The following is a 13,630-nucleotide window of genomic DNA, read 5'->3' as shown; positions in this document are numbered from 1 at the left end:
TTTGGTAGGGCTCGTGTTGGTCAGTTTGTAGTTTTATACAGTGTATTGATGACTTTTTCGGTTGTTTTTTTTTTTTTTTTTTCATGGGATTGTCAGTTTTTCTTCTGTTTAAGTTTTTTAATGTTTCATTGGTATCATCCGCCTTTGTTAACGGTCAGTCATGCAGGTATATGAGACAACAGTCTCATGAAATTAAAATGATTAACTATCTTATGCATCCAGAGACTCATATGGTTTACTGTATGCATTACGTTTTCTCATTGGTTTTGTCTCTAACTTTAATCGCTTGAAAGCGGCTTTCATTTTAAAAATGATATCCGTACGTGGAAAGAAAATGGATTATTCTTCTGTAATATTAAAACGGTCGATACCGATTTCGTTGTATCAATAAAACAATTCCCAAAGAAATATTGTTACAAATATGCAACAAGTAGATTTTTTGTTATTATTTAAAAGTAAACATCTATTCTCCTAATGATATAGAACTTGATAATATACATTATTTGATTGATTTTTGCTTGCCTTACGTCTGACGGTAAATATAGTATGCATATTAAAGACGAAAACAAATGAATAATTAATGCAATATATAGGTTGTGTACGGTAGAACGACCTGGATGAAAGGCTTGAAATTTTGTTAGATAAATTAAAATGAAATAAATTTTGCTGCAGGGACCGGAAGATAAACAAACGATCAACTGGTATTTGTTAAAACATGAAATAGGAAAACAGAAATTATAAAATAGATCTAAATTATCAACTGTCAAAAGAATCATCAAAGATCAATTTAACATTATGTAGCATCAACGTGTAGCTCAACGCGACTTGGAAATATTAATAGAATATTCTTTGAATACTTTAAAAAATATCAATAAAAGCACAGAGTTCCAATGTCCCCCGCGTTGCACATACTTTATAATTGAAAGGGGCATAATTCTTTTTAGAAAAGTCGATTGTCCGCTATTATAGAACTTGTCCGAGATATTGCTGATATTGACCTGTAGTAAAAGTTTTATACAAATCTGGCAAGAATTCTACCTGTGAGAGCGCTCACAAGACCGGACGGACAGACACACGGACGCCCGGTATTTCCATGTCCTCCGCAACGCGTTACGCAGGGGACAGAAGAAGATGTTGTAAGATTGCAAAAAAGTTAAATCACAAAAATACCAAACTCCGAGGAAAACCCAAAACGGAAAGTCCCTAATCAAACGGCAAAATCAGTAAAAAAAAGTACAGAGCCACGTCATATGTAACAAAGAAACACAAAAAGGCATATAGACAAAGCACTTTAGCAAAAATGAAAGACAAGAATACAAAATTTTACCATAGCACAATAACACAATGACGGGATGTATAAGTACAGAGCCAAGTGGTATGTAACAAAGAAACACAAAAAGGCATATAGACAAAGCATATCAGCAAACATGAAAGACAAGAATACAAAAATGTACCATAGCACAATAACACAATGACGGGATGTATAAGTACAGAGTCACGTCAGATGGATATCTCCAAAAATAGACTAAACAGTAAAATTAATATTAAAAAAACAAATAAAGAAATACTATAACACGTTATTACGATGATAAACAACGTCAGTACACATAATCTATACTTCAAGACCATCGTGTATTATTTGTGAAGTTATCAACAAGGTCTTGGTATCTTCCGATGAACTTTTTTAGAAAAAGAACGAGACGTTCTTTGACATACTCCTGGTTCATTAACTTTCTGCTCAGACACTGGTGACGTTTTACAAAATCGTAGTAGGAGCTGCAAGCTCCTGAATACCGAATAAGTTGGGAAATGTATATCCCATATGCAGGTGAAGTTGATATATTGCTACTAAGGTGGGGGAAATTGATAATTTCAAAATTAAAATCGTCTCGTTTGTCATAGATTCTGGTACTGAGATGACCGTGTATGTCAAATTCGAGGTATAAGTCTAAAAATTAGGCGGAGGAAGCCGTGTCTGTTGTTTCTAGTTCTGGAGAATATATTAATGGAACCCAATCAGAAAAGTTTGGATTGTTAATGGAAAGAACATCATCATTATATCTGAATGTGAAATTAAATGACCTGGTTTCCTTGATCTTATACACTTGTTTTGACAAGTGTCTGAAGGAACTCCGACTCATATCAAAATAAAAAGAGGTCGTCAAAAAGAGGCGCATAGTTCGTTTCCATAGAAATGCCGACAATTTGTTGAAAAAGTCTACCTCCAAATTTAACAAATATATTGTCAATCAGAAACTCCAGCATACTGATCACTTGTTCCTCGGTGTAACATGTTTTACCTTTTTGTTCACTATTTACAAAATATGCCTTATGGTATCCCAAAGTAATAAATTTATAGCGTATGCTACCATTTTTATGTTGAAAAGCATTATGGATTATTTCTTTTAGACGATTTTTCAATTTCTCATGGGGAATGGTGATATACAGAGTTGAAAATTTTTTGACAGAACTAATTTCAGAAAAAGATCGAGATTTAAAATTATCCAGAAGTTCTTTAGAGTTTTTGAGAATCCACATATGGTTAATACCACTACGCAAGTAAACAGTTTCACCGTATTTCTGAAGACCCTCTTTCACTACGGACAGAATTTTGTGTTGATCTAATGGACAATTTTTTTAGTCGAACATGCAGATGAGCCGGCAATGTACCGTTGTTTGTTCGGAAATTTGTGAAGCTTATGTATCCAACACAAACAAGGTAAGTCCTCCGATTGACATAGAAGATAGCAACAATAGGTCACCGTATGGAAAATAATAAAGCTTATTTCATTTTTGTTTTGAATACATTGTTTAATAAAAGATATATTTGTAATTATACATTTTTTAAGTTACCATTTCAATGAATATTATTTCATGAAGAAATCTTCATAACCAATGACACATATACATAATGCATTTGAATTAAATCGTTAATCCAATAACTACCAAAGTAAATACTTTCTAAATGCTCATATTAAGAAATAACAGTGTAACACAGTTGTTAACCATTTTCTAAAATTTCATGTTTAAATTTATTACAGTTATCATAACAGTGCTGTCGGGGGATGCCCCAATGGCTTTCTTAGTGTTTCTACTGCTGCCGTCCAGAACAGTTCTTCGCCTACGCCCATTGGATATTTCAGACTTGATGCACTGTCTAGAAGGGCTCTGAGTTGATTCGTCATATGTTTAGAATCAATATTTTTAAGCATAATCAATAAAAACACATCCCTTCCATGCCGTCGTCTTCTCTCTTGAACAACATCAACCTCCCATTGACACCATTCACTTTTCGCAAAATCATTTGATAAAATAACAACCACTTTCCATGATTTCTCTAGATAGTTATTGATATTTGCAGTAATTGATTCCCCGATTTCAAAATCTCTATGATGAATGCAAAGTTTCATTCCTTCATCTTGTTCTAGTTTCTTTAGAAACTTGTGATGAACCCAATGGCAATCAGCATCACAATATACAACAAATGCATGATATTCGAAATCATCTGCATCTTGCAAGGGGAGATAACCTTTTCTTCTGTTGTAATTGATTCTCCAAAGATATAAATAGTTTTTTAATGTTTGTTTGACACTTCATTATTATCGCAAATATCACAGCTGATACCGTTGCTGACAATAACAAGATAATTACCGTGGTATAAATAGGATTCCATGGGGGACACTCCTTAGACGAGTTTACATACTTTTGAAGTAACGTTCCATCAAGCGATGGTGGCGACCTACATTTATATAGCGTTGGATAACTGAGAAGCTTTACTTTAGTTGATTTAATCCATTCTGTAAACCATAGTTGATCACACGTGCATACAAAAGAATTATAGCTCAAATCAAGAACTTTTAACGATTTAAGTACGGCTGCAGGAAAAGTGTTTTTGTTTATAATTTTGATGAAATTATCTTTCAGATTGAGGTTTCTAAGAGACGTCATATTCCGAAATATTTCACTTCCGTCATTCCAATCAGACAATCTGTTTGAACTTAGGGTCAAATTTTCGAGTGATTGTAAGTACGGGAAGACATTTTTTGGAAGAATAAAAAGACTTGTTGATGATATTATTAAATTTTTCAGCCTCACTAAAGGTGAAAGTATTTGTTGCATCTTTGTTTCGTTTTTAGGGAAAAAATTATGGTCTAAGTTTAGAAAACTTAGATTTGGTGACAAGGAAAAAATAGTCTGTGGATTAAACTCCTCTCTATCAAAATGGAAATTTGTAACGTCCATATACAGATGTGAAAGAGATGAACTATTGAACGCATAATCGTCGATTTTTTGCAAAGGGAACCCTATTTTCGAGATTTGTAAAGAATACAAAACTGGAAGGGAAGCAAATATATTTGACCGAATTTTCCTCATTGGTATTCTATTGAGTAAAAGCTTGTTCAAATTTGGCAAACATTGAAAAGCTTTTATTCTTATATCCCCAATATTATTATCGCTTAAATCTAAAACTTCCAATTTTCGTACTAAACTGACATCACGTTTATCCTTCCTACACCATTCCGGAACCTTTGGGAGAAGATTTTCATTCAAACGAAAGTCTATTAGATCCTTTGGAATGCCTTTTAAATCAATTTGTTCAATTTCATTTTTACTCAAAAACAGCTTTCCCAATTTTGTTAACGGTGAAAATGTCGTCAAATTTAGTTTGGAAAAACTGTTACCATATATTCGAATATTTCGTATTTGACTGTATGAAAAACTTGAAAACATGTCGACTGGAAGAAAAAGCCAGTTATTATATTGAAAATATAAAGATCGGAGATTTGTTGTTTTCATTTTCCCAACGGACACCTTTATTATATTAACATCTAAAAGTGTTTCTTGAAAAATACGCAAACTACCCAGAAATTTCAAATTTACAAACGCATATTCATGAATGAATGAAATTAGATTGTTATTTAATTTTAAGTCTTCCAATCTAATGCCAGTCAAATTCTGGAATCCATTTTCACCGATATGCGTCAAATTTGTTCCGCTCATTATTACAGAAGTTATAGCGTCTGGAAATTGTGGAATATAATGCAAATCTCGTCCAGTACATTTAGCTTGGCGTTTCTTTGAAGGCATAATTGTACATTTACAATTCTTGTGGAATTCCTTCTGCGCTACATGACTTTTGGTCATATATAGGAAACCAAACGTTAGCACAGATATGATGTATGTTCTCATTTTAAGAATAACCTATAATAAAAAGAGACCAATGATAAATGTCATTTCACAAGATAAGAAGATTTAGACGCTTACATATGAAAAAATATAACTTCTGGTAAACATCAATGAAACGCGTATCAGAGCACAACATAACCAAAACAGACTTCATAATAATAAATGGAAACTGAGAAGCGTGTTTAATAAAAAGTAAAGATATTTCATCGCATTTAGGAATATTTCTATAAAAGAGAAATTTGATTACTGTAAAAAAAAATACACTCTAATACTGTGATAATAGATAACACAGCATAAATTTCAAAATATATCAAATAAGTTAAACCAGATAGTACTTTAATAATCCTGAATAAAAAATGTACTGTGTTTAGATAGTGTAAAGATTCTAAGTCTTTTTGTTTACTTTACAGTGTTCCCTTAATTTGTCTTCGTGCTATTGTGTTTCTTTTGGGCACTGCGGTGCGGTGCGGACGAAAAGGCTTTATAGTGTTATTTTCATTCTGTGCCCTTATATTTTATTTTACTAAATACTTACTTCATCGAGAAAGATAACATCATATAAAGTTTGTTCCATCTACTACAAAAACATACTATTCGGCGTCTTTCTCCATAAACTATCAACTACACAATCGTTTTTGTTAGCGTCCTTGTTGGATTTATTTGAATAATTTTTTAATGTTTAAGTTAGTTGTATTGTATGTTTGTGTTACACGTTGACACACTTTTGACTTCTGGGTCTAAATTGTTGTCATAATAGGCTATCATATCTGTTTGTGTTGCTGTGCCCCGAGTTAGGAATATTGTTTTGAACGTATTCTGTTAGAGATGAGGTTTGATTTTTTTGTAGTGTTCATAGACAACTTTTTAATTTTACTTTGTGAAGTATAGTATTTTTGTTTTAGCTATTAACTGGACGTATTTGGCAGAATTGTATCAATTGTATGTTTCAAATAATGATAAAACTCTTTTTTGTATTGCTAAGAAAAAATCAGCCGTATGTCAGTTTATTTTTTTTCCGATCCCTGTTATAACTTCTTGAATTCTATTTCTCATACGAATACCTTCTAAAAATTGGTCTCTTTAAATAATCATTTGGTCGACTTACAATGTAGTAATTAAGATTTGAAACTACTATTTAAAATTTTGTGAGAAATAACGTACGCAGAACCAGAAATAAATTTAAAGAGTACATACCTTGTTAAATATAAGGTTTCAAACTGGTCGGAAAACTCAGTTCAAATAGGTCAATTTATTGCATATTTAGAGAAGCGCCTGGTGTAACATGTTTAAAGATACGACGAATTAACCTTATAAATAACGGCGGTTGAATCTTTTCGATCTTTTTACTGCTATTGTAGTTTAAAGTTAAATTTTCCTTGTCGATTTAAACTTATTGGCATCAATATGTAGATTTGTAATATCATAATAGAATTTCCTCATTATAAATACGTTCAACAAGGAAACAATTCAGTTATGCTCTTTGAAACATCGTTATAAAAATTACACTTAGTTTAATAGTGCGTGGTATTGGTTTTTTTTTTTTTTTTTTTTTTGTATTACACATTGTCACATATTTATATTTCATCACCGGATATTCAATTTGTTAATAAGTATTAGTCATTTATATGGCCTTGATTCAAATATTGATGCTGGTGACAGATCTTTGATACTTCCTTGTTTTCTTAATTAGTTGAAAAATGATGGAAGGAAAATTCAACAAAAAATATGTTGTAATGTTACATTTCTGTCTCAGGTTAGGCTGAAGGATGGCGCCTGTAAAAACGTTTATACCCGTTGTATTTTTCAGTACATAGACTATTTGAATTTTCCTGTCAATCAGGATCATTCTAATTAAATGAAACGAAAGTTTGATTGCGTAATTTGAAAGAGTTCAACATGTGACCGCAGAAGAGGGCAATCCGTCATAAAGGTCCCTCCATTCTATCCGTCCTATCAAACCGATCACTTTAAAGCTGATGTGTTTGTGAACTGTGTATGCAAGCACAGTACAACAGATCAAATCCAACACCAACAGCCAACTAATCCGACATGTAATAAAAACAAAGCAGATACGATAAACACACAGTCCTTTTTGTTTGATTATACCAGATTTAGATTCACACAATTATATGCATTGCCTATCTAAACCATGTCGTTAACCTAACACAATGCATACGAATTATCTGCTAAGAGAAGCTACCAACCGAATAAGCGCTTATTACAACATTTAAATTAAAAGCAACACAAAATTTTGATAGAAGTTTCAAAATGACATGATAATGCAAAGTAAACACTCGGTTAACAATTGAAAAGAAGTATATTTGAATCTTGACTAACGAGTTCGACTATTTTCAAAAGTGATCAAGATAAGCCATTTCCTTCAATATAACGGAACTCTTAACAACTGTCATATAAGTTGGAACTTTAGCTTTATAACTTTTTTATCAATCATTTTCTACGTAAATTTCCTTTACCAAGTCAGGTATTTGACAGTTGTCTTCCATTCGTACCTTTAGTTGATAATGCCAGACGATCGATTTTGTCAATGTTAATGGAATTTACCAGAAAGAATTTGGTATTAAGTTTATACTCTTTGAGTGGTGTCATACTCGAAAACTGCACCAATAATCAACAAATCTAGATTAGATACTTTAAAGTATAAAGGAAGAAGTTAAAATAATGGCAAGCCCTACGTGTAATGAATCCACACAGTCATTCAAACATTTTCTTCATTCTTATCAGAAAAACCAAACTACGGTTGTATGTCTTTGTCAGATGGCGAAATAGAGAAAATACGCTGTATATGTTTGTGTGTTTTTATTATTTATTTATTTTACACGAACATGGGTAAATATTTAACGATCATAAGTACAGTTTCAAAAAGATGATTTGAATTATGAATAAAAGTACTATTCAGTTGCAATCTCACTACGTAACATGAGTTTGGTCATACAGTCATTACTGCAAAGTTGGTGATAACTATCTATCCTCAAGCTTTTTATGTACCTCTCTTATACCAATCTGAAACAAAATATATCTTGTAAAGAAACTTTAAGACTTCCATAAGTTAAATTTACTTGCATTTCAGGCAAAAATTAGCATAAAAAACAATATACGCAATATCATTAGCAACAGTGATCGACTTCCATCTTTCATACTCTGAGTGAGACTGTGAATAAGTTAAATCCAAATCACGTACATGTTCTGTCTCAAAAAAATCAACTTTAAACATAAGTTACTATTATCACTTAAGGGCAATAACTCCTATTAAAATTCAATCGCCAATTTCGGGATGACTAATCGTTAGATTTGTATTACTTGCTATTGTTTCCCCTATAGCTATCCCAATTTTAAGGAAAACAGTCTTTAACGTAAAATGAGTCATGATTGTGGAACATATTTATTTCATTGTAACAACTCGTTATACGAATTATTTGACGAGTTTACTTATAAAGACTTATCTCTAGAGCATATTTACTTGTTTAATTTTCATAAATTCAAAAATCCAATAAACCTGAACAACCTGCTCGGAAACAGTTCAATAGACACTTAGCAGTTGGAAAAACACTAGTTTTGATGTTGAGAAGCTATTTCCTCAATAACAGAAACTGATAAAACGTTCAGCTGATTTCTACAGAGTTATCTCCCTGTGGTTTTGTAATCCACCTTAAGTTAGGTTGTCAAAACTAGCAGTTACAAAAGCAAATTATACACAGTGACTGAATGTAAATTTTAAAACTTATGAATGTGAATGTTGACGAAATAAATATATACAGTCAAACTCTAGTCCTTCTCTTTTATATCGTCTTTTTTGCACTAGTTGTATTCTCTCCGATTTCGTCATCTTTATTTCTTAATTTTCCTGTTGGTTTTTTTTTTCTCATTGTTACATTTAGTAATTCAATTTTTGCGTAAAGACCACGTTGACATTCCATGGTTGCGTTCAATATCGTAGCGGCTACGTAGTACTACGTAGATTTTTGCCTAGCTGCTATCAATATATATGTAGAAGCTATAGGCTAGCTACACGTTCAAAAGTCATACATCTACGTAGCCCTATGTAGCCGCTGCGATATTAAACGCAGCCCAGTTTATTTCTGTGTTGGTGTCACATTACTAATTTACATAGTTATACCAACTGTACTTACCCTCATCTAGAAGTTTTTCTAAAGATTTATGCAGGTTATTATCGTTGAACGCGTCTATTGTTCGTTTTCCTTCACAAGGTTTAGGCGCAGGTTCATTTCCTGTCTTATAACCTAGTGACAGTGGTTCATCAGCTGCAATATACAGGTACCAGTATAGTTAAAATGACGTTATATTCCACTTTAGATAATTTTTGCGGAGTTTTTATTTCATGGTTTCTATAGCTATGAACTAAGCTTTTTGCCAGGTTTAATTTGTTCACTTCTTTTGCTACTGATGTTAATTAAGGATTCGCAATTTTTGAAAGGGGATGTTTTTTTATAGCGTATATCGATATTCAATCTCTCGCAGAACGTTCCCTACTTACGAAATAACATGAATAGCGTCCCGAATAGGTGCTGCACATTGCGCGACTGTCCTGTATACGATACTTCATAGTTCTACTGGAAACCACTTTCAAAATATTGGTCATTTATATAAAAGTCTGTATTTTTGTTATATTCTTTTCAGTTCATTTTACAATTAGTTTGTTTTTATTCCACGCCAGTGAATTCTAATTTGTATTGCGTGTTTTATTAAGCCAGCACATGACAATTTATCTTGAGCGGGAACGAAGTCATGTTCTAATAACTGCCTTTTCTATACAAATGGCTTGGAAATAAATTGCCATTTGCGCACAATTGTTTAAATATTTTAGTAGTTACTTTCTTAAGAGAAAATATCAAATAACGTGGGTCTCTGTGTGAATAAAAATGTGTTAACATTGATGAGTCTGTTGGTAACAATTTTTATCAACAAATATAAAACAAAATAACTTAGAAGTGGAGTTACAATTCAATAAGAAAGCGACCCAAATGACACATAAAACAACACAAGTGGTGAAATAGTTTTATCAATGACTTTTACAGAGCTGATCAGAATATCAACTATTGCACTCATAAAGATACCAGTAAATGTCAACCACTGCACTGTGGTAAATGAATAGATATTACTTGATGCTTCAGGCATCTTTTTTAAACATTAAAACCTAGTTCATGGACATAGCCTATAAGAAAATTCATAGCAAAATGGTAACCGAGTTATACCAAACCATATTAGAGGACAAGGGGCAAAAGATACCAGAGGGGATATTAGAGGACAAGGGGTAAAAGATACCAGAGGGGATATTAGAGGACAAGGGGCAAAAGATACCAGAGGGGATATTAGAGGACAAGGGGTAAAAGATACCAGAGGGGATATTAGAGGACAAGGGGAAAAAGATACCAGAGGGGATATTAGAGGACAAGGGGTAATTATTTATCAAAAGTACCAGGATTATAATTTTATACGCCAGACGCGTGTTTCGTCTACATAAGACTCATCAGTGACGCTCAGATCAAAATAGTTCAAAAAGCCAAATAAATACAAAGTTGAAGAGCATTGAGGACCCAAAATTCCAAAAAGTTGTGCCAAATACGGCTAAGGTAATCTACTCCTGGGGTAAGAAAATCCTTAGTTTTTCGAAAAATTCAAAGTTTTGTAAACAGAAAATTTATAAAAATGACCATATAATTGATATTCATGTCAACATCGAAGTGCTGACTACTGGGCTGGTGATACCCTCGGGGACGAAACGTCCACCAGCAGTGGCATCGACCCAGTGGTGTAAATAGTTATCAAAAGTACCAGGATTATAATTTTATACGCCAGACGCGTGTTTTGTCTACATAAGACTCATCAGTGACGCTCAGATCAAAATAGTTCAAAAAGCCAAATAAATAACAGACGGGATATTAGAGGACAAGGGGTAAAAGAAACCAGAGGGGATATTAGAGGACAAGGGGCAAAAGATACCAGAGGGGATATTAGAGGACAAGGGCCAAAAGATACCAGAGGGGATATTAGAGGACGAGGGGCAAAAGATACCAGAGGGGATATTAGAGGACAAGGGGTAAAAGATACCAGAGGGGATATTAGAGGACAAGGGGCAAAAGATACCAGAGGGGATATTAGAGGACAAGGGGTGAAAGATACCAGAGGGGATATTAAAGGACAAGGGCAAAAGATACCAGAGGGGATATTAAAGGACAAGGGGTAAAAGATACTAGACGGGATATTAGAGGACAAGGGGTAAAAGATACCAGACGGGATATTAGAGGACAAGGGGTAAGAGATACCAGAGGGGGATATCAGAGGACAAGGGGCAAAAGATACCAGAGGGGATATTAGAGGACAAGGGGTAAAAGATACCAGACGGGATATTAGAGGACAAGGGGCAAAAGATACCAGAGGGGATATTAGAGGACAAGGGGTAAAAGATACCAGACGGGATATTAGAGGACAAGGGGTAAAAGATACCAGAGGGGATATAAGAGGACAAGGGGTAAAAGATACCAGAGGGGAAATTAGAGGACAAGGAGCAAAAGATACCAGACGGGATATTAGAGGACAAGGGGTAAAAGATACCAGAGGGGATATTAGAGGACAAGGGGTAAAAGATACCAGACGGGATATTAGAGGACAAGGGGTAAAAGATACCAGACGGGATATTAGAGGACAAAGGGGTAAAAGATACCAGACTGGATATTAGAGGACAAGGAGCAAAAGATACCAGAGGGGATATTCAAACTCATCAGTTAAAAAAAAAACTGACAGCACCTCGGCAAATATACATACGTATTGCAGCAGGCCCAACGTGATATCTTAGTTTTGCTTCTTTTGGTAGAACCGGATGTGGAAACTTTTTGTCCCAGGCGTAATCGTTCAGGTCACATCTCGGATTGAAATCTCCGTAGGTAGGTGCATAAAAGTTGTTGTCGCTGGTAATCTTTAAAAAAGAAAATCTTTTTCGTTAATAAGATGATTTTTACTCATACAGATTCTTTATGTCACATCATAGGGAAGAAACTATTACACTATTGTTTAATGATTATTAAAGAGGTTCGCGGGTTCAAATTTTCGCTCCTTCTGCGCACAAAGTTGCACATCATTGCCGTCACTAGGGAAGCTGTCGTAAATAACAAGCAAACTTCAAATGACACAATAAAATAATTGAATGACAAAATTTGAAGATTTATACCTATCCAATCATTGTTTCCAATATTTTGTTTTTTAAAATCGATTAGTATAGTTTCCAGTCGCCTTTATTTACTTCCGGCAAACAGAAGATGGCCAGAGATGAAGACTATGATTCCTACGAAGTAAGCTGCTTTTTGTCGATACCTGGACTAGTATCAGTGAATATTGAGTCACGATATTAATTTAGGTATACCTATAATCAGCTCTACTACATATCGGCGTGTTTTTTCATCAGTAAAAGAAGATAATCTGGTAAGAAATCATGCAATGATATAACAAAAACAAAAAAGTGTTTGTTATAAAAATAATAACAACAATCGTAAAATTACACCATCGTCTGCTACAAACAATCATGAAAACTCGACGAAATAAACGGGGTAAATTTTCCAAAAGCCCAAATGTAACCAAATTAAAACGTGTTCAAGAATTGGTGTTTACAAAAAACTGGAACAAGAAGAAGGAAATTACCAAACTTTTCCTTTGAGTCTAATCATACATACTGTACATTTGGCAAAAGTGACTCTGACTATTTGTTTGATGAAGTTCTTCCAGTTGATTTGCTACCACTAGATCATTGTAGATATGTTTGTGAAATATATCTGATTGCACAACAGTTAAAACACTGCACCACATGTTCCATTAATTTACACTTGCACAATTATTTGGGTGTTAGACCATCTGGAGTTACAGGAATAGTATATGTCAAGTGTCATGTATGTGAATCTGTAAATCGCATTAGACTGGGGAAAACACATCACTCTACAGAACACAAGAGAGGTTTAGGCACCTTGGTGTTAACACCAAATTAGCAACAGGGGATGACTATCTTATGAAACATAAAAAAGAAATATCATGTAGAACATGTAAGCTGCCCCTTGTCTTAATAAAATAAATGCATGCATAATGCAAATTTCATATCAGCAATTCGTTCATGACATTTAGATTGTTGTTTCAAGAACAACTTTTTTTTTTCAGATGTAAATTTTTGAAATGATTACCATTATTATAAAAAAAGGAAGTCAAATTCTGAACTGACATTGGGGAGGAGAAGAGTTCGTCTCTAAAACAAGGTACATGTATGAAACCTATGAAATTAACCATTTTGATGTTTCGATAAACTTGCCAAATTTCCTCAAAACAATAATATCAGGCCTGGTCAAGAAATCCAAACGATAAAATAAAAAAGGTTACTTTCTGACTTGATGTAATAGCAATACATATTAGGTTTAAGGTTAGACTA

The 13,630-nt window shown here is 33.6% G+C and overlaps 1 protein-coding gene across 1 annotated transcript; it reads right to left on the bottom strand.

The window, feature by feature from the left end:
- Positions 1 to 3,366: 3,366 nt before the first annotated feature.
- LOC143052524 (CD180 antigen-like) lies at positions 3,367 to 5,078 on the bottom strand. The gene has a single exon (XM_076225570.1). It carries the CDS (start codon positions 4,999 to 5,001, stop codon positions 3,502 to 3,504), a length of 1,500 nt encoding a protein of 499 aa, XP_076081685.1. The 5' UTR covers positions 5,002 to 5,078; the 3' UTR covers positions 3,367 to 3,501.
- Positions 5,079 to 13,630: the final 8,552 nt, after the last annotated feature.

The sequence above is a fragment of the Mytilus galloprovincialis genome, chromosome 11 (genome assembly GCF_965363235.1).
Source record: "Mytilus galloprovincialis chromosome 11, xbMytGall1.hap1.1, whole genome shotgun sequence".
NCBI classification, from domain to species: Eukaryota; Metazoa; Mollusca; class Bivalvia; order Mytilida; family Mytilidae; genus Mytilus; species Mytilus galloprovincialis.
This window is presented reverse-complemented; position numbering and strand designations above follow the sequence as displayed.